Genomic DNA, 26,862 nt, shown 5'->3' on the forward strand with positions numbered 1-26,862 from the left:
CCGTCCACTTCGCTTTTACACCATCCCTCCACCTTTGCTTACAGAGTTTTTAGTGTGCCCCCCAGCTCTGGAACTCCCTTCCCCCTGATCTTCGCAGTAAATCTACCCTTTCACTTTTCAAATCCAGACTCAAAATACACCTGTTCACTTTCTTACCCACCATGATCCCTAGCTCTTGTTATATCTTTACGTCTATTTATCGTGCTTTTAATCTTATGATTGTTTTATTGGTATTGTGATTTCACCTGTCTTGTGAAGCGTCTTTGTGTGGCTTGAAAAGCGCTCTAGAAATAAAATGTATTATCATTATTATGAATAAGCGCTCTAGTATCTATAAACTAGAGCTGGGAATCTTTGGGCACCTAACGATTCGATTACGATTACGATTCAGAGGCTCCGATTCGATTATAAAACGATTATTGATGCACCCCCCTCCTTTTTTTTTCTTTTTTTAATGTTTTGTACATTAGTTCCAAAATTGTTCAAAAATACTCTCAGGCTAAACCACACTACTATTTCAGTATCAAGTTAACATATAGCAGTAAACAAATTTACAAAAATAACATTAAATAAAAAACTCCAGGCCCCATTCTGTATCAGCAGCTTTAAACTACATTCAATTAATTTAATGTTGTGAATCAACCGTTAAATTTGTTAAAATTTCTCCCGTTATTCCATAATTTCCCTTTTGTCTACTTTCGACATGTGAAAGTTTTAAAACTATTTTAAAGATAGATTCAAGTCAATATTTTACCGATTTAGGAGTATTTTAGATAAAAAGTTAATTAGGTTTGCTTGGAAGGTTCGCTACAACAGCCTTGCAGGGAAGTGTACTGCTTTAAGATGGCGGCCGTTTATAACGCCCGCATCTAGCTTTTTGTAGATGTGCTGCTAACACTACCAAATCTATATTGCATCTAGTCCTATATAAATGATATCCACCGTAACATTATATGGATGTACTTTGTAGCAGCTTTTTGGCAGCAGTCAGGTATGTTGTTTTTTTATCTCGTTGCATGAGTTGAGCTAGAGCCGTGAGTTGAGCATTGGCATTACCCGAGGGGCCGGGTAATGGGAAGCATGATGTTTAGCTACTCTCGCTCCGTTCCGTCCCGAAGACCGCGCGGCGCGCTGAGTGTTGTGTACTTCCGCTTTACTTCGCATATTTCAATAATCGGAATTTGGATGTTTGTCAATCGTTCTCGAATCTTCCACGGCCGAATCGCGAATAATCTAAGAATCGGAAATTTTGCACACCTCTACTATAAACTAGGGCTGTCCCAAACGACAAATTTTCTCCTGATTAGTCAGCCGACTATTTTTACGATTAGTCGACTAATCTTATAATTTTTAATTTTTTTTTTTTTTTAACTAATTTAGCAATGAATTTTTTTTTACGCTTGTCAATTCACAAAAACATTTTGGAACACTAAAATTCTTGATTAAATACAAATAAACAGATAAATAATAATAAATCACAAATAAACAATGAGTTCAAATGCTGATAGAATTAACTTGTGCAAAAGAATGGAACGTAAACAGATTCAGAACACTGACTTCACCTTTCCAAAATGATTCAAAACAATTCTTAAAAAAATACCTAGCATTAATATTACAGTATACTGTAGTACTATATATAATAGTATTATAATAATTATTCATTGCCAATCAGAATTTTCATAAAGGGTGTCATTTTTAAAGGCATTCTTAGTGTAAAATCTGAAGTATGTGGGAATAACTCCAGAAATCGTTATTTATATGACAAACATTACATGCTTTTATTTTGAAATGTTCACCGGAAGTACGTTCGCTAAATCGCTAATTTAAGCTTTACACTTCGAAAAAAAAGCACTTTTTGTCATTGCATGTGTTGTCAGTAATAGATTTTTTTTCCTTTTGCATATGCTGTTAACCAGCGATTTGTCATGTTTGAAGTGTCACCTTTTAACTGCAAGTTTTGGAGAAGGCTGCCTGTTTTATAGCCGGCTAAAGTAGGTCGTCTTTTTTCCCCATTCACCTCAATGTAGCAATGCTAACGTATACAGTGTTTAATATAGATGTGTTTTCTTATTTTGTATGTCTGAACTTTAAGTTTACAGCGTGTTGATGAAAGAAAAGAACTGGAGTCTCATATGCCATCAGCACGCACGCGCGCGCAGCGATAAAAAGCAGCCGTGAAAATGACCGCCCTCATTTTTATTTACCATGCGATAAATGGACTCATTGCATATCGCGACAGGCTTAGCAACTTCAATAAAACATGTCATTAGTTAGTTAGACGGACTTACAATCTCCTGTCGTTATCATTCACGGCCGACGTGCAGCCAAGCTTGGCACTGAAGAGACAGGACACAACAGTGTACCCTCCTTTGTTTCTTTAAAAGTAAGTCAATGTTTTGGACTCTTTTTTGGCTTTGTGCCGCTTTCCTCGCTTGCATGCCAAGCGTCCGACATTCTGAACTTTCCACGCATATATTTTTTTAACCCTTCATTAAACGTCGACGGGATGTTGTGCTCGTCGACGGATTTACGTCATCGATGACGTCGACTATGTCGACTAGTCGGGACAGTTCTACTATAAACCTTGCTAAATTCTCATTTTTTTTCCCCTCATGGAACTTGCAGATGCATGTGGTGACTTGCATCAATCGATTTTTGAGCAAGAAATATCAAAATTCTGAATTTGTTTCAAAATTGTGAAATTCTAAGTGTAACATGTCACACTGGGCTCGCATGGATTATGTTGAACTGTCATTGAAGCACATTTAAATGGTCAGGAAAAAAAGCATTAAATGTATATTTTTTCAGCTATAAACAGTAAATTCAGAGGCCTAAAACTCCCAAGTAATCAGATGTAACCCATGATTAAAATATTTAACATTTTTCGTGCTTTATTAATCGTAATTAACGCGTTTAAGCCCTACCTCTGTAGTCGTGGTGATTGCGCTAAGACTTGTTTTGTGTATGTCATTGACTAAAGGTAACACGCTCAACATCTCATGCTCATCATCACTGGTTATGATTCATTCATTCGCGGAGCTTCACAGTCCTCTAAACGTGGCTAAACACTGCTTTTAGAGTTTAAAATCGGTTTTTAAAAAATCGATTATTACATGCAACGCGATTCGACACGTGACGATTCGATTACAATTCATAAAGGTTCAAAAATGATTTTCAATCATAACTTTATGAAAGCCGCTCGAAGCGGAACGAAATTCAAGACACGTCTGCACCGTTAATGGATGCACGCACAACGTTATGATGGATGCTCCCGGTTACTGGGAGAGAGATTTACACCTTTTTAAAAGACTGGAAAATAAATTTGTATACGAGACAGGCAGGCAAAGAGGCGCGACCGCTGGGTGGCGCGTCTGTGCAACCGCAGTTATTTTTTTAGAGCTAGAGGGGAAGAGAGTGCGTTGCTCATCGTCTTTCAGATGTCCGGCAGTAGTTTTAAGGCATTTCAATTGAAAAATGTCCTGAGTGTGTTGCTAAAACCTGTTTGCGTCTATAAAGAGGTGAGTACACAAACCCTCTTGTACCGTTTAGCCTTTATTCTTGTTTTTGAGGTGTTAATAGGTAGCGCCGAGCACTAAGCTGATTAGCTAATTCGCTAACGTGTATTTCATATGCAGAACGTGTAAAACCATGATTAAGTACAGCGGTAACACTACAAACATGCGAAGAAGTACAGAAATCTGTTGTTGCAAGTGCTGCCTGGGTACCAACATACATTTTTTCGGTGACTTTATTAATCAGTAATGTACGATGCATCGATAATCGTGATAATCGCGATCATTGTCAATACCGTGATCATCATTCAAAAATTGAATCGTAGCACCCTGAATCGTAATTGAATCGAATCGTGGTGTGCCAAAGATGGCACACACCTAAAACAAAATACTATTTTGGTAACAACTGATAGACTGGGCTACAAAGACTGCTCTCATTTCACAGCACTTTTAACACCTTATTAAGAGGGAAACTACTGTACTCACCCACTGCAGATGAGACCAGAGATATGCTTACTTTGGAGGTGCCACCGAGTACTTAAAAAAACCTGTTAATAAAACAATGGTGAGAAAAATTATTTTCACATACTTTTTATTTCCACGCTTCTCCTCTAGCATTTTTTGTACATTATTAATTTTTCTTTACATAAAAACAGACTTGTTATACACAGATACTGAAAGTGGGTTCGGGGGGGCGTTGAAAGGTGAGAACTGTGTCTAGTCGAGCACAAACAATTTATGTGTGTATGTCTATGTGTGTATATAAAAGTGTGGAGGCACCGAGCACCACCTCAAATCTTTTTTGGGTGTTTTTTTTTTTTTAAATAGATTAACAAAAATACAATCTTTTTCCCCATGAAGTTTTCAACCAAAAGATGACCAACAAAACAACTTTTTTGTTTTGTTTTGATTTGTTTTAAATGGCACACACACAACAACTAGCGCCAACTACTGGTCACCTTAAACACTTCACGTGATCCATGGCGGCAAACACTGATGGACGAAAAAGACGGAAGGGGGGGGGGGGGGGGGGGGACACGCTGTGTTGGCGTTTGAAATGCGTCAGCGCCAGTCTGCGACGCCCGGGAATGTTGCCTTCACTTTTTTTTTTGTCTTTAAGAGATCCCGGGTCGAACCCGGGAAAGGCGGCGGCCCGCCGGGTCGGCCGACTCCCCGAGCGGCAGGCTCCGCTCGCTCCGTTCAGACACGGCGGGAGATCAAGCTCGGGCGGTGGAGCCGTGCGCGCTGGAGAGAGACAAAGAGCGAGACAAAGCGTGCGTTCGCTAGAACTACGGATGCCTGCCGCTGATTTGTCATCTGTTGGCCGGGAAGTAGTTGGGGTCCAGGTAGTTGTAGCTGGTGCTCTGGGGCAGGCGGTAGTCACGGTCCAGGAACGTCTCGGGCTGGTACACGGGGTCCAGGTGGTGGGTGGGCTTGTGAGTTTCTGTCTTGAACAAGCTGGACACGGGGGGAAAAAAGGGACAAGTGAAAGCTTATCTTATAACTTGTGGACTAAATAGCAAAGTAAAGCAAATTTATTTGGATGGAACAATTCAACAAAAGGTGTTTCAAAGTGCTTAACACCAGAGGTGTCAAACTATTTTTGGTTCTCGAGCCACATTCAAAGCAAGTAAATCTCATGTGAGCTGGACCAGTATAGTTTTGGCCAAATAAGTTGGCTGCCTTTGACGGCACTAGACGTCCAATCCATTTTGACTGCAAAGGGGGCAAATAACACCAACGGGAACCAAGTGCAGTTGTGCACACAGTCGATCACACAAATCTCAGGTTTTATAATGTCAAAATTAAAGCATGTGATGTCGTAAAGTCGAAACGTCGTAGGCAGGGTGATTCAATGCCTTTGGCGAAAGTGTAGCTAGGAGCCACGCTAAAAATGACAATGACAAATGAAAAACAATTCGTTCATTTGCCCCTTCCAGTCAAATTGGATTGGACGTTAAGTGCCGTCAATGGCAGTGAGAGATAAGCATTCACAGCCACTCCTCCCAGTTTAACTGAATTAGACGTCTATTGTTCTCAATGGCAGATAAAGTTTATATTGGGTCACTTCCTTGTAATTTTTGGGTCCTTACGGGTCACTTGCTCTATATTTTTGGATAATTTTCTGTTGATTTTAAGGCATTGATGGGTTGCTTCCTGTTCATTGGTTACTTCCTGTTAGGCTTTGGGTCACGTCTTTGTTAACTCATTGGTTGCCACTGAAAATGCTAGTCATCCAAACCATTTTTAACTGGGAGGAGGCGAATGAGCGAATGCGAACACGAAAGTGAGCCAAGCGCAAAATTGCAAATACTGATCACACCAATCACAAATCTTTTTAAAAATTACTGCATCGATGTCAAAATAAAAGTGTGATTTTGTACGTACAGTATGAATGTGTTACAACATGACTGTCTGGCAGAAGAACCCAATAATTTGAAATAGGGGAATTTTGATTACGGCGTTGTATTTTTAGCCCCGATTTAAAAGAGCTAACTGTTGGAGCACACTTCAGAGCTTCAGGTAACTTGTTCCAGAGGTGAGGAGCATAGTGAACCTGCTGGGTTCTTGTTCTTGGAACGCACAGCAGACCGGTTACAGACAACTTTAGGCATCTAGATGCTTCGTAGGGGTAAAAAAAATAAAAATAAAAAAGCAACCATGTATTTTGGGTCCAAGGCCATTAAGTGTTTTTGTAATATTCTATAGTCTATCTTTGACTCATATGAAGCTCGTGTCACGATTTCATAACCAGTGTAGTATTGCCCATTTTCCTCGTATTTGTCAGGACTGTAACAGTAGCATTCTGTATTAGCTGCAAATTACTGATTGATTTTTTTTGTTAAGACCTGTAATAGTGATCCCTCGTTTTTTGCAGTTAATTGGGACCAGAACCCGCCGCGATAAGTGAAAAACTGCAAAGTAGCCGCCCCCCCACCACAATTTTTTTTTTTTGTTCAATGTATTTATTCACATCTATTATTGGAAAAAGACACATATACGTTTTTTTTCACCTTTTTCCCCAAAGTATAACTTAGAAAAAGACGTATATTTAAAAAAAAAAAAAAAGTTTTTTTAGCATTTTAAATGTAATAATTATGATAAGTTTTAAACATGTTACTGTCCTAATGAATTATTTTTAAACAAGAAAAAAGTCTATGCCCAATCCATTTAAAAAAAAAAAAATTATTAAATGATTCATTAAGTGTGCACTCAAATCCGCTCCAGCTGCTCACTTACACACAATGAGTTGCCACAGCAATTGTTTAACAAGTTAAACGATGATTGACGCATGCGGCCCTTTGAAGGTCCAGTCACTAGCGAGATTAAAGCTTAACTGTCTGTCAATCAGCGTTTACTTTAATAAGCAACTACAGTTCACTCTCCGACGAACAAAGAGAAGGGAGAGAGGGAAGGTGCGAGCGTGAGACTATGCGATCGGCTCGGGGCAGCTGATTTGTTTTATTTTTTTAGTTAAAAAAAAAATCCGCCATGGACTGAGGGCGCGAAGTAGCGAGGGATCACTGTTACAATAGTCCAAATCAACCAAAAATGAAAAAAAAAACATTTTTAAACAATTTCATATTCTTCAATATGAATGATAGCCAAAACACTCTTTAAGATAACGCAGTCATGTTCGGGAAGACATTGTAGTATTACTAGAATAAAATCCTACCTAATAAAGCCTATCTGCTGAATCTGTTGGTGCTTTTCAGTATTGTTAATAACGGCGTAAAAGTATAACGGCGTTATTTTTTTCAGTAGTTTGTAATCCAATTAATTACTTTTCCCATCTTTGCAACACCGTTACCATTATTGAGGATTTGAAAGGGTGCGTTACTACAATATGGTTGAATGAGACACAAATTGTCTGAGTTTATCACAGCTTCTTGAGAGATATAGCTGGAGGGGGGAGGAAGGAAGGGGGTGGCGACGCAGTTTCAAACGTGATGATGATTGGCTAGGTGGCTCAGAGCGTTAACATAGCATTTGCCTTCTCAATAGCATTAGCATTGCGAGCGTCATCTTAAACTCTCAGGCTTTTTTTTTTTTTACAGTTAGTGGCGTCAAGGTGGGCACAATTAATTGAAAATAATGTATTGTTTTTTCTGCTGAGTGTGCATATCATCACTAAGTTGGCGTTGTCCTTGTAGACGCTAATAATATACTTTTTATCACCAAAAATAGTCACTTGCCCTAAACTTTTCTTGAAAGACACATCCATGAACCTTTAAACAAAACAACTAGAGCAAAGGTAGGAGAGGCAGGAGATTCAGAATCTCACCTGCATATTGAAAAATATATCTAGATATTATTGGGGTGTGACGATACACACAAGTCACAATTCAGTAAGCACCTCGGTACGGGGGTCACGGTTCAGTACAACAGGAAAAAGCATTTTTTTTCCTCACAGCATTTAAAAGTTAAAGTTTGTATACTGTTACACTATTGTATAGGTGATTTTTTAAAATTCTGTCAGTTAATATAAACATATTTTATGTGAAAATGTTATCGAATGTATAATGTAATAACAGACGTGTAGAATATGAAAAGAAACATCAGTTACTTTGCTGAGTAACCAATCACTCTTACTGAGTTACTAAATTATTTTTTGGGAGAAGCAATTTGTAACTGTAACTAATTACTTTTTTTAAAAGTAAAGTTAACAACACTGGTGTTATTTGTGTGTTAAGACTGACCAGTCTGAGCAGTTGGCGCAGAAATCAACAGCGTTGTCCTGCGGACAATCTTGACAGTGCCAGCGTACACCTTGGATGGGGTCCATGCCGCACACGTCGCACTGCGCACACACGGAGCGTCAACATCTCGCATTCATGGTGGAAAGTGACAGATAGCGGTGACAGGCGTCACCTTGTATCCCAGGTGTTGCACGCCGACTTTGTCCTCGCGGATCTCCTGAAGCTTTTGTTTCTTCAGACGCTTCAGCTCCATCAACTCTTTGTATTCGGGAAGGTTACGCAGCTCCAAGGGGATGCCGTCATCATCCTGAGTACACCAATCGTTATCTTTTTAGATGGATCATTTTAACAAATGACAGGAACATTTTTCCGGTATTGAGTTAAAAGAATGGGTTTTCCCTTAAATATCTGAAATTTTAAGCAGGAAAATTGTCAAAAATGTCAAAATTGCTTTGTATTCAGGTGAAATGGAGCTGTTAAATGTGTACAGTTCCCACAGTGATATATCAGTGGATGGCTCTTGAATTGAATCATGGAATATCGACAAATATTGACTCGTTAGCCAACGAAATGGTTTCTCCCAGTGCGTCATGAACCTGGCGGTCTGGCAGGCTTTTCTTGTACCCCCTGTCAGGCTAAAACAGTGCTCCAAAAAAAGTATAAAAGGTACACTAAGAATAAGCCTTTATATCTTACTGAAACGATACTTTTGAAGGGATTGCATCATATTTTATACTTACTTTGACTAAAACAATAGACATATTCTTGATGTTACAGTCCGCGAATGCAGAAGCACGGTTGGACCCTAAAGCAAACAACACCAACCGAGGGGTTGCGTACAATGGTTTATTAAACACACACTCAAAAAACCACGCGATCGCGAAAAGGGCGACGACAAAAACGGTTCGTGACAGCAGGTCGATGGGGATCAAATAAAACTAACCCCAGTGTAAACCGAGGTGCCACAAAAGCACGGCAAAAACAAATGATGCACTCAAATACCAAAACGAGGGTGGCAGACAAATAAAAAACAAGGCAAGGGCACAACTAGCTAAAATACAAATGCCTACAAAAGGCACTAGACAATACCAATCCAGTCAAAATGAATAGGCCAGTGAGCTAACGTAGAAACCTGTCGCTTCCTTTTTATTTTTAAAAAATGACACCTTTCTAAAACGATATATCGATTCATGGTGGAACCATATCGATAACCTTTGGGGCTACAAAGTATCGCAACATATCACGTATTTGATTTATAGTCACATCCCTATTTGTGTTTGTTAGAACTATTTTAAGATTGCCAATAGTGCTGCAATGATTAATCGACTAACTCGAGTATTCGATTAGAAAAAAAGATTCAAATTAAATTTGGTGCTTCGAGTATTCGTTTAATTAAAGTGGCGTTGTAATGGTTTGTTTTGAAAATGTTTGCATTTAGTTGTATTTATTTGGGTGGATACACTGCCCTCTAGGTCTGCCTCATTTCACATGGCTGAATCCAGTTGCTCCTTGTTAAGACCAACATAAGCTTTTTGTTTGAGCTAATGTTTTTTTTTTTTAATGCATTTGTAATTTAGTTTATACAATGGGGAGAACAAATATTTGATACACTGCCGATTTTGCTGGTTTTCCCACTTGCAAAGCATGTAGAGGTCTGTAATTTGTATCATAAGTTCTCTTCTACTGTGAGGGACGGAATCTAATACAAAAAAAACAGAAAATCACATTGTATGATTTTTAAATAATAAATTTGCATTTAATTGCATGAAATAAGTATTTGATACATCACAAAAATCGAACTTAATATTTGGTACAGAAACCTTTGTTTGCTATTACAGATACCAAACGTTTCCTGTAGTCCTTGACAAGGTTTGCACACACTGCAGCAGGGATTTAGGCCCACTCCTCCATGGGGATCTTCTCCAGAGCCTTCAGGTTTCGGGGCTGCAACCGGGCAACACTGACTTTCAGCTCCCTCCATAGATTTTCTATCGGGTTCAGATCGAGTGACTGGCTAGGCCACTCCAGGACCTTAAGATGCTTCTTATGGAGCCACTCTTTAGTTGCCTTGGCTGTGTGCTTTGGATCGTTGTCATGCTAGAAGACCCAGCCACGACCCATCTTCAGGGATCTCACTGAATGAAGGAGGTTGTCAGCCAAGATCTGGCGATACATAGCCTCATCCATCCTCCCCTCAATACGGTGCAGTCGTCCTGTACCCTTGGCAGAGAAGCAGTCCTAAAAAATGATGTTTCCTCCTCCATGTTTCACGGCTGGGATGGTGTTCTTGGGGGTGTACTCATCCTTCTTTTTCCTCCAAACACGACGAGTCGAGTTTAGACCAAAAAGTTCAATTTTGGTCTCATCCGACCACATGACCTTCTCCCATTGCTCCTCTGGATCATCCAGATGGTCAGTGGCAAACTTCAGACATGTCCGGACATGCACTGGCTTCAGCAGCGGGACCTTGCGTGCGCTGTAGGATTTTAATCCATGACAGCGTAATGTGTTTCCGATGGTTTTCTTCGAGACTATGGTTCCAGCTCTCTTCAGGTCATTGACCAGGTCCTGCCGTGTAGTTCTGGGCTGATCCCTCACCTTCTTCATGATCAGTGATGCCCCACAAGGTGAGATCTTGCATGGAGCCCCAGAACGAGGCAGATTGACCATCAACTTGAACTTCTTCCATTTTCTAATAATCGCTCCAACAGTTGTTACCTTCTCACCAAGCTGCTTGCTTATTTTCCTGTCGCCCATCCCAGCCTTGTGCAGGTCTATTATTTTATCCCTGATGTCCTTATACAGCTCTTTGGTCTTGGCCATTGTGGAGAGGTTGGAGTTTGTTTGTTTGAACATGTGAACAGGTGTCTTTTATACAGGTAACAAGTTCAAACAGGTGCAGTTACTTCCGGTAATGAGTGGAGAACAGGAGGGGTTCTTAAAAAAGAACTAAGAGCCGAAATATTTACTAGTTGGTAATGTATCAAATACTTATTTCATGAAGTTAAATACAAATTTATTATTTAAAAATTATACAATGTGATTTTCTGGATTTTTCTATTAGATTCCATCCCTCACAGTTGAAGAGAACTTATGATACAAATTACAGACCTCTACATGGCTTGCAAGTGGGAAAACCCGCAAAATCGGCAGTGTATCAAATACTTGTTCTCCCCACTGTATATTTAGCCATTTTTTGTGGGCATATGTGTTTGAAACATTTGTTAAGAGCATGGAAGAAAAAAAAAAAAAAAACGTTAGCATTTTATTGCATTTAAGCGAGCGGACTTTTGCTATGTAAGTTAGCCAATTGTTCTTTTGTTGTACTAGATCCTCATTTATCTATTTTTTTTATACCGTTTGAGACTCAGCTCAGGTACTTTAATTTTTTATGTTCCTTATCCGATTACTCGATTATTCGAACTAAATAGTTCATCGATTAATCGACTACTAAAATAATTGATAGCTGCAACCCTAATTGCCAACATACATTTAACAAATTTCCCCCAAAATAAAACACCTACCTCACACTTGGCTTGAAGTTTTCTGGGGGAAATTTGGGATTTTATACTGTAATATCATGAAATTGGTAATTTACACCACAGCACACATGATTAAACCCAATTGTAAAGACCTGTTACACTTGCGGAACACAGAAAAAGATGAAGAGTGAGTACGAACTGACCGAGTCTTCTGCTGAAGGGTCGTGCATGGCACAGTAAAACGCTGCTCGCTCCTCGTCGTCGTCATCATCGTCCATGAAGACAGGCGGCTCGTAGGAGGTGAGGAAGGTGGAGGGCCGCAAGTGCTTATTTAGGTGATGGTGCTGCCTCTTGCTGGATGCCTAACAACAACCATGACAAGGAGTGCATGTTAACTACTTGTTTTTGTCCCCAACATCCAATGATGCTATGGCGTTTGCATACCTTCTTAGTGTACATGTACAAGTTTGGGGTTCTACCAGGCACAGGGATTCCAGCTTTTGTCAGTTTGATGAAGTACTTCTGCACCCTGCTGGCAACCTGCGGCCATGAGGTTCGTTCAAAAATAAAGATTCCAACTGAATACAGCGATTCGTAAAACCGTACATTTTACTAGCAGTAAAAATCACCTGTTTAGCCGTCCGATTGCCTAACTCGTCTGCGATTTTCTGCCACCTTTTGGACTCCACTTCCTCAGGAGGGAACTTGAGAAGGAGCTGCTCCAGTTTCTTCTAACGGGTCCAAACACAGCAGAATGTGTGATCATGACCAACACCTGAGGAGCTACAGTGTCCGTTCATGTGCTTCGGCTATTACCTGCTCCTCAGCCGTCCACAGCTGGTTGAAGGTGTCAGGCTTGCTGGAGTGATAGAGCCTACCCCGAATCATCTGCAGATGCATGGAAACAATAACTGGGATGCCAGGTCGTTAACTCGTTCTGTGATTTTACTTATGTCATACCTGTGTCGGCCTGCCATTCTCCGGGGCATCACTAGTGGGGAGCGAGGAATACAAGGTGGACGTTTCGCACTCCTTCTTGGGCTCCACGGGACTTTTCGGTCGGTCCGGCAAACCTTAACAGGAGGGTGAAAAACTGAAAATTAAAGCAAGTGCAGAATGCAAAAGCTGCCATTTCAAACCTGCAGCCACACCTTTGTCAAAGATGAGCTTGAGCCGCCTGGTTTTTCGTTTCTTGTCACAAAACTCCCTCTGGAAATCCCCGAGGCCAGAGGTGTACTGCTCCCAAGACAGGTCAGGGAGCTGAACGACACGCTGGGGGCACGGCAGGCCGAGATTCACCTGACAAATGCCGGCAAAAAAGCCACAATGTTAAAAACCACCTATGCCAAGACCTGCTTCGTCTGATACCGATGCTAAACCAAACATAAAAGTGGTTGATTCACCATATTTTTTAGAAGTATCGTTTTCTCTCCTTTTCAAATCTGCAGGTTCAATAACGAAGGAGATAATTTATAAATATTTACATGTTAGGAGCATCATGCTTTTTTGCTGAAAAGCAAATGTTTCATTAATCTCATAGGTGTCAGAGGGAAGTTTAAGTGCGTTCAGTTCAGTCTTTATCCATCAACGTGAGTGTGACAACAGTTTCAGAGTGTAGAAGCACATGCTACGAGTTCATTGTCAAACGCACCTTTACCTTCTTTGCAAAGGTGTATAGTAACGCATTACATTTACTTGGGCAACTTTGAGAAAAATGTGAAATATAAAAATAGTTTTACTACGCGATGCTTTTAACTTTTACTTGAGTGGATTTGTGGAAGAAAAAAACGCTACTCTTACTCCGCTACTTTGGGAGACACAAGAGTCGTTACATTTTTCCTCTTTAATTCTACATATTGGATTTATTTTAGCCAGCGATGCCAAGAGTAGCTCTACCGATTTCAACAAAGAGACATCGCAACAATAATCACATTACTCCATTATACCAATCAGACTCAGGCTTGCCGTTCTATCATCACGCCAGCCTGTTCAATCATGCGGTGTCTTTAAAGCAACGTAAAAAAAAAAAAAAAATGAAGTATTTGATAGAGAGCGCTGCCCTCAACATGACTCGAAAGCGCGGATATTATCCTCTCTCCCAGTTTTTATTTGGCACCGATTGACCACCGAAAACAGGAGATATGATCCTTTTAGTTTCAAAAAATAATTATGAAAGAACTCTTCACTCTCTAAGCAGTTACTCACAATGTTACTTATTACTTAAGTATTCTTTTCAACAAATACATTTTTACATGTACTTGAGTACATTTTTTGGACGACTACTTTTACTTTTATTTGAGTAATATTATTTTGAAGTAATGCTACTCTTGAGTAACATTTTTGGCTACTCTACCCACCTTTGCTTCTTTGCTAGGATAGCATAGCTAGGATTTTGAGAAGGCCAATTTCTTTCTAGGTGCATGCCAACTTGTTGTCAAGGGGACATATTAATAAAAAAAAAAAATTAAAAAGGATATCCATAGTTAGTTTACTAAAGCTGCTAGCCAAGTTTTTTTCGGCACTATTCAGATTAAATCGCAAAAAACAACAAAGCTTTAAAAAAAATAAAAAGGATATGCGTTATGACGATACTGCTATGCTAGGGCTGGAGCGGACAGCCGTTAGCCCCAAGTTCAACGCGCACTCTGAGTATTTTAGGAGCACTGTGCGATGCAAGCTAAGACATCATGATAAAGTGGAGTACATATTTTCTTTTTCCATTTTTTTGTGACCAAATTAAGTGCTTTAGTATTTTTAGACAGGTTGTGAACACATCACTGTTAAGAATAAAGCTCAGCGAGTTCCACCACAGTGGTGAATAAAGACAATTCTTTTCTGTAAATTAGGGCTGCAACTTGCGATTAATATCATAATCAATTAATCTGACGATTAAACGATGAATCATAAATGTCACTTTTTTCAATTACCGTCACAATTTACCTTGAAGTTTTAGGCATACTGTAAGTAACAATGAAGACAAAATGGATGACTATTTCCTTCAAAAATAATATTTTATTACAGCTTCCTGACTTAACCTTGGTCTACAAATGTATCAATCAAATTCAATGGGAACTACTTTATTGATTTAATTGGTTAGTTATTGCAGCCTTATTAAGAAGCTAGTTTAGACAGCAAGATGTCATAAAATTGGCAAAAATGTGGTTTTTCAAAGTAAAAGATGTTTGCTCTCGTCTTACCTTAACAAAAATGTAATGAAGAAATCTGATATTTACGAGTGAGAAGTTATACGTTATAATTTCAAGAATTTAGACAAATTTAATGTGAAAGTACTAAACGATTAATTAGTTATCAAAATAGTTGTCGATTAATTTGCTAATCCATTAGTTGTTGCAGCCTTATTAGGAAGCTAGTTTAAACGGCAAAGTGTTAGAAAATTGGCAAAAATTTGAATTTTTGTTTTCCAAAGCACATTTTTGATCATGTCCTACTTTGACTCAACAAAAATGTAATGATGAAATCTGATTATATTTATGACATAGAAGTTATATATTGTATAATTTCAAGAATTTAGACAAGTTTAAGGTGAAAGTCCTAAACGATTAATTGGTTAACAAAATCAGGCATGAAAATGGGTCAGGGGTTAAAAAGGTGAGAAGCGTGTGGAGGAAAAATGTTCCGGCGTTCTGCCAAAATTCTGCCTACATGAGGCAAATTTGACAATTTTTCACATAAGGCTTAATATTCGAGTTAGCGGGGGTTTAATTAGTTGAAGGAGTTGATTTCAACCACCCTTGACTCACGCTAGAGGACTCCAACGACTAATTAAACCACGGCTAACTCAACGATTAAGCCTAATGTAAAAAATTCTGAACTTCCCCTTTAAAATAAAGACCATTTAATATGGCCATTAAAATGTTGTCTATAAAAGTTTTAGAGCAATAAAACAACAAAAATGAATGAAATGAACAAGAATCCTTCAAAGTATTTCATAATGGGTCCTAATTATTTTTCGAACAGATCATGTGACTATAGCACCTTAGAGACAGCCGTTTGCTTTGCTTAGCCAAAACTACAGCTGAGGAGGCAAAATGGATATTTAGAATTTCCTTAAACCTAAGCTTTCAAAACCTTCAACAACAACTGAGCTTGAACCGAGGATTGAGCACGAGCAGTATCAAAAAGTCCTGGCTGTCTTGTTACCTGTTGTGCTGTAATTCCAAGTGGTGCTTGAATTGGATGCGTTTAGCGGTCGACAGTCTTTTTGAGCCAGCGCAAAGTTCGCAGCGCATGGAGATATTTTTGTCCTCTTTACTGGACAAAAATGTAATGTCTGTGTTTCCAGTGTGCAAATGCAGCCGTTTGTAGTATATCTCCTGCCTATTTCATTGCATCCTGGCGAGGTAGCAAAGCAAGGTTGTTTTGGCGGCAAACTCCCAGCGCTCATGGCTCACGCATCATAGTATTACACGTGACCTGTTTTTTTTCCATCCCCGATTAGAAAATGTGACATGTGATGTCACTCCCATGACTACAGTATTCTTCATACTACATACATTATGTGGCAATAACAAAATAGTAACGCACAGGCATCAAGGAAAGTAACTTTAATCAGATTACTGATTTAGAAAAATGAACGCGTTAGATTGCTCTTTACTTAAAGAAAGTAATCAGATTACAGTTACGCATTATTCACATAATGCGTAACTGACAACACTGCTTTTATATTACCGTTAAATACACAAGCTTGACGCTAACTTAACGGGAGCTATTTTTTCACCGGAGATTTGGCTAGCTCTGGCAGTGTTCAACGCAAGCTGCAATGATTGAAACCATTACTCACCAAATTCAATATGCTGGCAAATGCATTCATCTATAAAAAAAAATTGGGAGTGAGACCTCCCCTTGTCCATCGAACGTGAATTTGTGCTTAGGACAAGATCATCTGTCGCAATTAGCGATCTATGACGCTCTCTCTTTCTCCTCCTGCATTCAAACTTGTTTCTCTCTCAGCGGCTGTGATTAACCTCAATGTAGTTGCTCTCCTAGCTAAGCCTTGCCCATCATTCGTCTTTGTTAGTTTTTAGTAACTTTGTGTATTGAATTTGAAAGGAAAATGTGTGTTTTGTTTTTGGCGAACTTTTTCATGAAGCTAAACTGTTGAAGCTACTCACGTGGAAAAATACGATTGTACAACGTTTTAAATGTATTCATTTGGTATATTTTAGTTACCACAATTTGAGAGATCAATAAATTGAAGAAAAGTACGCGTTGTGTTTGGAGTGTTTGTTTTTGGGTTTGCTGGAATAGCGTCACTGACACACGCAGCATCAAAAAGGGAAGGGGTAAGCGCTGCCGCGCCAAGCCACTTCTGGCTGCATTTTTGACACATGAAAAATAACGAATACATACTACTGTATGACGGAAAATTTTAGTGGTTTTGTTACCGCAACGTTCTCATAGCATGGTAAACCATGAAGGTAACTGGCACATGCCTACACCCGACCCTCCCCCCACCCCTCTTAAAAATTTTCTCCTCGGATCTACACAATTCACGTAGGTCATCCTTTTTGACTTCAAAACGGCGAATTTCGCCGAAAGGTGAGAGATTTTCATGCCTGCAAAATAGTTGTCGATTAATTTTCTAATCAGTTAGTTGTTCATTGTTGCACCTCTACTGTAAATATGACATTTTTAAGACATGGAAACCTGCGGCTTTTCTTAAAAAAATAAAAAAAAAGATTTGGGTCAATAATAGTTAATTATGCCCTCTGATCCAAAATTTAAGCAACATTACCCTCTTCTGCAGCTGCTCCACAAAGCTAATTGGGTTGGCCAGGGCCTCTCTTTGGTGCCGCGCCAACGTCTCCAAGTCCAGGATGGCCTGAGTGCGCTGGGCTTCAAGAACACTGATGGTTTGCAGCAACCTCTGGTAACTGACATAGGGAAAACATCATTTGAATTACTATTCCGGGTGACGTGTCACTATCAGAACCGTGCCGTGTCAAACATGACGCCTCGCGGCAGAGAACACTTTGACATTTCGCAGAGGCGGAGAGGAAGGCGAACCAAGCCGGACTGACTCAGAGGCCTGTCAACCGAGTGATGTGTTCATCTCTTTTAACGGAATGTGATAGGGTTTATGCAAAGTACTCGCACTGACCTGTCCTGTGAGAGGCAGTGTGGCGCAGAAAACACAAGCATCCACAGCTAGGCCGGGGGTCGCCAGCATTTTTTAAACTGAGACCACCTAGTTTGACATTGACACCAATTGACATCCATTTGAACTACGAGGGCTGACAGTGATTAATTGTATGTCTACCGCCATCAACAGCAGTGAACGAATTAGTGTTAGGAGTTACTTTTTCTTAACTTTTAAATTATTGTTAATGATACTCATCCCTGTGAATACACTGATCACACGAATAATTTCAAATAACCTGGTCACGTATCTTGCAATTCCTTTTGAGAGTTACATTAACACAGAAATCTGACTCTGAGGTCTTCCACATTTTTTTTAAAAACTAAATAAAACACGCTACATCTGAAATTAACCAACTAGTACATACAAGCGGTTCATTGTAAGAGCTTAAAAGGCAGACTGCCTTCTTTAAATGACTCCTGGCCTTGTATTGATCTATGTTCACGGGCTCAACTGAACCTCGTCTCGGAAACCCGATCAAATTATGTAGCGGAATTTGAAACATCTGCCAATAGTAGCGCAAGACGTGGGCCGATCGCGTTGCAGTGGACTCAGCTTTTCCACACTGCAATTAAGACGCATGAATCAGCGTTAAAGGTCACATTACCCTGTTAAGTAAAACTCACTTAAAATACTCAAACAAAACCGTGAATGTAGCCATCTCTTTTCCTGTCAGTTTTCAAAGAGCGAATCATTTTCTTATATACCCAGCCTTCATCATAACTTGAGGTTTGCGAAAACTGCATAAAAACTCAAAGAATCAATTAAAGGGACAGAAAACACCATTAGCAAGTGCATCCCAGCGAAAAAATCTGATTCATAATTGTGGGGGAAAACGTCAATAAAAGCCAGGATTTCCAGGAACTGGCTGCCTTTTTTCCCCCCAATGTTTCTATTTTAGACAATTATCTGCGCGTATGTCAATCGCTCGTCCTTATTCATGACGTAATCAATACCCGTGTATGTGCGCTGCTATAACTGATTTCACATAATGGCTGCCCTTGTAACGTTGTCATTTTTATACATTATTTTCTTCATCATCAGAGCACTAAGAAATTTGTACACTTAAATACTTTGAGCCACCACATAAAAGTCATTTAATCGCCGTGTTTTCTGTCCCTTCAAAATAAGTCAAGGTACCACTGTACTAATAAAGTCTTATTTTAAAATGAATTGTTAACTAAGTCAATGCCACTGATGGTGATAGACATCAATTTTAACTGGGATTGCTGGCATCAGTGAATTAATGGTGATAGACATCCAATTATTTCTATCTATCGCCGTCGATAGAAGCTAACAAATTCATGGTGGAAAAACATTCCAGTTATTTATGAATAATACATCAACAAGATGCCTAAATGAGCCAAATAAGATGGAACTCGGGTTCTTTGCATAGTTGCAGTCACACCAGTCTACACTGCTGGCCAAAAGTACTGGCACCCTTGCAGTTCTGTCAGATAATTCTCCATTTCTCCCAGAAAATGTTTGCAATTGCAAAAAATTAAAATCATTATCCTTTTACACAAAACTCCAAAAATGGGCCGGACAAAAGTATTGGCACCCTTTGAAAAATCATGTGATGCTTCTCTAATTTGTGTAATTAACAGCACCTGTTACTTACCTGTGGCACATAACAGGCGGTGGAAATAACTAAATCACACTTGCAGCCAGTTAAAATGTATTAAAGTTGACTCAACCTCTGTCCTGTGTCCTTGTGTGTAGCACATTGGGCATGGAGAAAAGAAAGAAGACCAAAGAACTGTCTGAGGACTTGAGAAGCAAAATTGTGAAAAAAATGGGCAATCGCAAGGCTACAAGTCCATCTCCAAAGACCTGAATATTCATGTGTCTACCGTGTGCAGTGTCATCAATAAATGTAAAGCTCATGGCCCTGGGGCTAACCTCCCTAGATGTGGACGGAAAACAAAAATTGACGAGACATGTCAACGAAAGATTGTGCAGATGGTAGATAAAGAACCTCGACTAACATCCAAACAAGTTCAAGCTGTCCTGCAGTCCGAGGGTCCAACAGTGTCAACTCATACTATCCGTCGGCGTCTGAATGAAAAGGGACTCGATGGTAGGATACCCAGGAAGACCCCACTTCTGATGCAGAGACATAAAAAAGCCAGGCTGGAGTTTGCCAAGACTTACCATAGAAAGCCAAAAAATGTTTTGGAAGAATAATCTGTCACATAAGGCAAAAGTAGAGGCAACAACAGAAAAGAACACGGTTCACACAGTCAAACATGGCAGAGGTTCCCTGATGTTTTGGGGTTGCTTTGCTCCCTCTGGCACTGGGCTGCTTGGCTATCTGCATGGCATTATGAAGTCTGAAGACTACCAACAAATTTCGCAGCATAATGTAGAGCCCAAACACACTTCAAAAAGCACTAGAAAATGGTTTGAGAGAAAGCACTGGAGACTTCTAAAGCGGCCAGCAATGAGTCCAGACCTGAATCCCAAAGAACACCTGGGGAGAGATCTGAAAATGGCAATTTGGAGAAGGCACCCTTAAAATCTCAGACCTGGAGCAGTTGGCCAAAAAAAGAATGGTCTAAAATTCCAGCACAGCATTGTAAGAATCTCATTGATGGGATACCAGAAGCGGTTGTTCGCAGTTATTTTGTTAAAGGTTGTGCTACCAAGCGTTAGGCTGAGGGTGCCAATACTTTTGCCCGGCCCATTTTTGGAGTTTTGTGTAAAATGATAATGATTTAATTTATTTTCCATTCTGTTTTGTGTTTCATTGAAAGCAAAATAAATTAAGATATTACTACCAAAGCATTTGTAATTGCAATCATTTTCTAGGAGAAATTGAGCATTATCTGACAGAATTGCAGGGGTGCCAATACTTTTGGCCTTCACTGTGTAACTGTACTTCGAACGGTCGCCGTCAATGGCACCCAATACGTTAATTTATGAAACAACATTAAAGCTTTTCGTGTTTCCTTATTTTCAGTGTTTTAGGTCGTAATATGCCATTGTTACCGAGTGGTCAATGCAAAACAGTTTATTTTTAAAACAACTGTTTTTTCTATCACCGTCAATGGCAGCCTATGAGATAAAGTGACACTTTTTAACCGGCTAATAAATATTTGCGCCTAAAACCGATGTAGACACAAAAATTCTCACGGAGCGGATTGAGTTGCATTCCGCTGGTTTCAGAGTATTACACAGCATTATTTCAATTTTTACCAGCCACAAATCCTATTAACATCAAGAGCACAGCAGGATTATTTGAATAAAGTGAAACGATTAGGGTGTGCTACATGAGCGAGACGGCAAAGGGAGGGTAGCGGGGTGAACAAAAATCCCGCGAAAGCTCCTCACACATACTCTTTGTTGTGTTTCAGAGCCAGGTGATCAGATTCAAAGTAATACACATCTGGCTCCTCTTCCTCCTCCTCCTCAGTCGTTTGACTGCACGCCACTTCCTTGCCGACGTCATGGGTGCCACACGTTTGGTCCCCGGGCGGCGCGCTGGTGGTCCCCTTGTCCTCCGGGAGACACAAGGAGTTCAAGGGAACAGAAAAGTCCTCGTCCATTTCTTCTGCCGTCTCCCCTTCTTCCCTCCCGTTGTCCCGAGGCGGAGAGCAGGCTTTAGCGGGGGACACCTTATGTGGCGAAGTCCGTAGGGTGTACCTGTGTTCGTAAAGTTCTGCAAAAGACGGGGGGGTGCAACCGGGCTCGGTGGGCGGCGGGGTCGGCGCCAGCGGGGGCGTCGTTTCTCCTGAGTTGCTATTATAGGTTGCGGGTGAAGGTGAAGCGGCCGAGGCAGCGTCTGGGACCGGCGTGAGCGGACCTCCGTTAGCGTCGCACTCGCTGTCCATCACCTGCTCCTCGCCGGCCAGACATAGGGGGTCGCCTACTACGTCCACCTCAACGTGCTCCACTTCCTGCTCCCTAGCCACCATCAAGTCCGGGAGCGGGTCCTCCGGAGGAGCCGGCGAGAAGGACGCAGGCGATGCCTCCGAGGCTGCGACTGCTGCGCGCGCCGGGCTGGAGTTTGTACAAGGCACCGTCGGTTGGGGCGAAGAGGACGCCCCAGCCTGGTCGCCGTTGAGCAGCGTAGGACAGCCCGTGACTGATGCAGGAGTTGAAGAGTCCTCGGCGAGTTTCTCCACCACGTCATCCCCGAGTCCATTGGAGGCCTTGTGTGAGTCCGGGAGCCACAGTGCCTCTTCGCACACCTCCCGGCCATCTTTAGCCGGCTCCTCTTCCGCGAGGGCAGGCGAGGCAGGAGCCAAGTCCGAGTTACAGGCAGGAATGTCTTCACAAGTGTTGCCTTTACAGAGGTCGGAAACAGGACTCTCGGGATTTGCCGCATCCTCCTCGTGTCCCTGAGATTCGGGTCGGGAACACCGCTTGGCCCTTTTGATTAAAGGAGGGGCAGCCGGCGCCCCGTTCCCTTTATCGCAGTTTTCCGACTTCTCGGGGCTAACGTCGTTCTCCAGACACGAGCCGCTACGTTTGAGTGGGCCGGACGACGGCTCCTGCTCAGCTACCAAAGGACTATTTGAGTCTTTGGAGTCATTTAACCGTTCCAACAATGAGATATGCTGCTCAGAGTCCTGGACCAACTCATTTTCAACGTACTCTCGAGTTTCCTGTTTGGTTTTCTCCTTCTTGGGGTCTGATTTGGACTCCTGCTTGTCCTCCTTCTTGGACCCCTGCTGTTTGGACACCTGCCTGGAGTCATGCCGAGACTCCTGCCTCTTCTTGGGCGACCGGGCCCTGGGGAGCGGAGACACAAATGTCTCCTCGGGCTGAGCGATGCTGCGGTTCCTGAGCGTGCGGCCACAAAAGTTCTCGTCCAATCCATTAAGCCCCACCGATGACCTTGTGACGCGCGAGGAACGGGACGCGGCCATACTACGGCGGGTGCCTACAGTCTCCTCATCCTGGCGTGCTCTCCACTGTGGTGGAACGTGGGCACCTGCAAACACACACGTCACAGAATTTAATTTTAAGCGGTAGTTCTCAAATTGCAGCACAAGGGCTCCCTCTAGTGGTATACTAAATATTGAGTGAATTCAATATTTAAAACGGGCTTAAATCCACTACTCGTTCAGTTGTATACAACTAAAAAAGATGCATATTCAATATTTATTAAATTTCTTTTCAAATATTTTATACATTTAATTGTACTAGTAAACTAAATCTTTACCTTTGATGTAATGTTTCTTCCACACAGGCCATCGAAGCTGACATGTTCAAATCTTGTAAAATGGTTAAACTACTGATACACTAATTTTAGATTTGTTGTGTTAAACATACTTCAAAAATAAATGAAGAGTTCCAAAGTTGGGGAATGCCAAATAGAATATCTATATGGACCGTTCCACAAGTCATCAAATTAATCAAAAAAGGTGTCATGACTGGGTATAACGGTATTCCCAACCTGATGAAAATTGATGTTCGAGAGAAATTCTCTAGCTAGCATGTACAATTCTGTACAAATTAAGGGAATTTTTAACTTCCCCAAAGCATGTAAAAAAATCATCGCCAACTGACCCATCTGTAACGGAAATTTGACACATTTTTTTGAACAGCTGAAAATACTTTTTTCCTTCCAGTTAACGCAGCCCCTTGAGGTAATAATGTAACCCCAAAAGTGTCTTTGTTCTCTTTATTGCTCATAGACATTCAGTGAGATACAGTGGTATGAAAAAGTATCTAAATCTTTTGGATTTCCCATATTTCTGCATGAAATCACCATCAAATGTGATCTGATCTTTGTCAAAATCACACAGATGTAAAAACAGTGTCTGCTTTAACTAAAACCACCCAAACATTGAGAGGTTTTCATATTTTAATGAGGATAGCATGCAAGCAATGAAGAAGGGGGGAAAATAAGGAAGTGAACCCTCTGCCTAAGGAGACTTAAAGAGCAATTGACACCAATTTTTACCAAATAATTTAAGTCGAATGTGTGCCCAGTAGACATGTGCCGGTTACCGGTTTCACGGTTTACCGTGGTGTGAAAACGTCGCGGTTTCAAAACCACTAAAATTTTCCGTCAGACCGTAGTACGGTATTCGCCATTTTTCATGTGTCAAAAATCCAGCCAGAAGTGGCGTGGCGTGGCGCGGCAGCGCTCACCCCCTCCCGTTTGTTGCTGCGTGTGAAAGTGATTATCGGCTAAACAGCCAGCGAACCCTAAACAAATACTCCAAACATAAGGCGTTCTTTTCTTCAATTTATTGAGCTCTCAAATCGAGGTAAGTGAAATATACAGAATGAATACATTTAAAACGTTGTACAATTGTATTTTTCCATGTGTGAGTAGCTAAACAGATTAGCACTATGAGTTCGCCAAAAACAAAACACATATTTTCCTTTGAAATTCGATATACAAACTAACTAAAAGCTTACAAAAGACGAATGTTAGCCTAGGCTTAGTTGGGAGAGCAACTTCGTCGAGTGTTACAGCCGCAGAGTGAGAAAACAAGCATGATTCTCTTGAATGAAGGGGAAAAAAAGGCATAGCATCAAAGATCGTTAATTGAGGAAAGATGATCTTGCCCTAAGCACAAATTCACGTTCACTGGATCAAGGAGAGGTCTCAATCCCAATTTTTTTTTTTTTTTTTAAGATGAAACCTTTCCACAACAATATTTACATTTTAACTAACTTATACATTTTTAACTAACTTATTAACTTTTGAATTCTTTGTTCTTTCTAACACAAAGGCATGACATCATGTAGACTAGAGTTGACACAGTGGCTGAAAATGGCAAAACTTCACTTGAGCTTTTCAATCCTCAAAAAAAATTATGCAGTATAAATTTTTAAAAATTTTATTCAAAAGAGTTTTTACTTTTTTTATAGAAATTATTTTGTTCTTGCTCTAAACTTGAGCAACTTGAGCTGTTGCTGTGGGTATAGTCTACGTTATATTTTAATTTTATTTAAAATTTGTTTTTTTTATTGATAATTTATATATTTTAACAATACATTCATATTCCAATTTGCAACTATGTTCTAAAAAAAATCCTGTTCAATGAAAAGAAGTTTTTTTTTTTTTTTTAACCCATACATCTCAAAATAACACATTTTGGAGCTATAATTGCAATACCGTGATACCGTGAAACCGCGGTATTTTTGCTCACGGTTATCATACCGTCAAAATCTCATACCGGCACATGCCTAGTGCCCAGTCACTGATGAGTGGTTTAAAGCTGCCCTGCCCACTATAAAACACACACCTGGTAAGAATTGTCTTGTTGACAAGCATTGTTTGATGTCCATCATGGCTTGGTTAAAAGAGCTGTCTGAAGACCTAAAATCCAGGATTGTTGATTTTTATAAAGCTGGGTAAGGATACAAAACCATCTCTAAAAGTCTGGATGTTCATCAATTGACAGTCAGAGAAGTTGTCTACAAATGGAGAGAGCTTGGCACTGTTGCTTCTCTCCCAAGGAGTGGCTGTCCACCAAAGGTGACGCCAAGAGTTCAGCGCAGAATACTCAGAGAGGTAAAAAAAAAGAACACTAAAGTGTCTGCTAAAGACTTACAGAATTCACTGGCACAGTCCAATATCTTTGTGCACACATCGACTATATGTAAAACTATGGCCAAGAATGGTGTTCATGGGAGGACTTCACGGAGGAAGCCACTGCTGTCTAGTAAAAAAACATTGTTGCACTTTAATGTTCGCAAAAAGGCACTTGGACACTCCACAGAAGTTTTGGCAAAATATTTTATGGACTGATGAAACCAAAGTTGAATTGTTTGGGAGTAACACACAACGTCATGTGTGGAGGAAAAATGGAAGAGCTTACCAAGAGCATGGTGGAGGGAGCATCATGATTTGGGGTTGTTTTGTCGCCTTGGGGCCTGGACAACTTGCAATCATTACTGGAAGAATGAATTCAAAGGTTTATCAGGATGTTTTGCTGGAAAACCTGAAGCCGCCTGTCAGACAGTTGAAGCTAAAAAGAGGATGCATGCTGCAACAAGTCAATGACCCATAACACAGACGTAAATCAACTTCAGAATGGTTTCAGGAAAACTACATGTTCTGGAGTGGCCAAGACAAAGTCCAGACTTGAACCCCATTGAGATGTTGTGGCATGACCTAAAGACAGCGATTAATGAAGACATCCCAGGAATCTAACTGAACTGCAGCAGTTTTGTAGAGAAGAATGGGCCAAGATTAGTCCTGGTTGATGTGCCAGACTGATCTGCAGGTACGGGAAGCGTCTGGTTGAAGTTATTGCTGCCAAAGGGGGGCCACAAATTATTAAATGTGATGGTTCACTTATTCATTTTCCCCCTTCTGTCATTGTTCGCATACTATCCTCATTAAAATATGAAATCTGTAAACGTTTGGGTGGTTTTAGTTAAAGCAGACACTGTTTTTACATCTGTGAGATTTTGCAAAGATCAGATCTCAATTCATGGTGATTCTATGCAGAATTGTGAGAAATTCCAAAAGGTTCAGATACTTTTTTTATACCACTGTATTTCACTGAATGTCTATGAGCAATCAAGAGAACAAACACACTTTTGGGGTTACATTATTACCTCAAGGGGCTGCGTTACCTGGAAGGAAAAAAGTCTTTTCAGTTGTTCTCTTTGTTCTTTTTAATGTTCTAACAATTTAAACACTGTGACTAGTAGAGGTGTGCAAAATTTCCGATTCTTAGATTATTCGCAATTTGGCCGTGGAAGATTCGAGAACGATTCACAAACATCCAAATTCCGATTATTGAAATATGCAAAGTAAAGCGGAAGTACAACACACTCAGCGCGCCGCGCGGTCTTTGGAACAATGAAGAAGGGAGCGAGAGTAGCTAAACATCATGCTTCTCATTACCCGGTTATGCCAATGCTCAACTCACGGCTCTAGCTCAACTCATGCCACGAGATAAAAAAAAAACAACAAAACAACATACCTGACTGCTGCCGAAAAGCTGCTATAAAGTACATCGACATAATGTCACGGTAGATATCATTTATATAGGACTAGATGCACCATTGATTCGGTAGCGTAAGCAGCA

At 40.5% G+C, this 26,862-nt stretch overlaps 1 protein-coding gene across 4 annotated transcripts in view; it reads right to left on the bottom strand.

Annotated features, from left to right (window-relative positions):
- The window catches only part of zzz3 (zinc finger, ZZ-type containing 3), a 45,865-nt gene continuing 19,003 nt past the window's right edge, over positions 1–26,862 (bottom strand). For 2 of the 4 annotated variants that reach the window (XM_057856648.1, XM_057856649.1), the window contains exons 2-12: positions 21,194–22,793; positions 17,450–17,588; positions 12,846–12,993; positions 12,655–12,767; positions 12,511–12,582; positions 12,324–12,425; positions 12,139–12,234; positions 11,898–12,056; positions 8,385–8,519; positions 8,213–8,313; positions 1–4,970 (exon numbers count right to left, since the gene is read on the bottom strand). In XM_057856648.1, the coding sequence (XP_057712631.1) occupies positions 4,826–4,970; positions 8,213–8,313; positions 8,385–8,519; positions 11,898–12,056; positions 12,139–12,234; positions 12,324–12,425; positions 12,511–12,582; positions 12,655–12,767; positions 12,846–12,993; positions 17,450–17,588; positions 21,194–22,728 (2,745 nt within the window). In that variant the 5' untranslated portion in view covers positions 22,729–22,793 and the 3' untranslated portion in view covers positions 1–4,825. Of the gene's footprint in view, positions 4,971–8,212; positions 8,314–8,384; positions 8,621–11,897; positions 12,057–12,138; positions 12,235–12,323; positions 12,426–12,510; positions 12,583–12,654; positions 12,768–12,845; positions 12,994–17,449; positions 17,589–21,193; positions 22,794–26,862 lie in introns of those variants that run through there. The other 2 variants (XM_057856647.1, XM_057856650.1) reach the window with 2 other exon arrangements.

The sequence above is a fragment of the Corythoichthys intestinalis genome, chromosome 14 (genome assembly GCF_030265065.1).
Source record: "Corythoichthys intestinalis isolate RoL2023-P3 chromosome 14, ASM3026506v1, whole genome shotgun sequence".
In the NCBI taxonomy this organism is placed as follows: Eukaryota; Metazoa; Chordata; class Actinopteri; order Syngnathiformes; family Syngnathidae; genus Corythoichthys; species Corythoichthys intestinalis.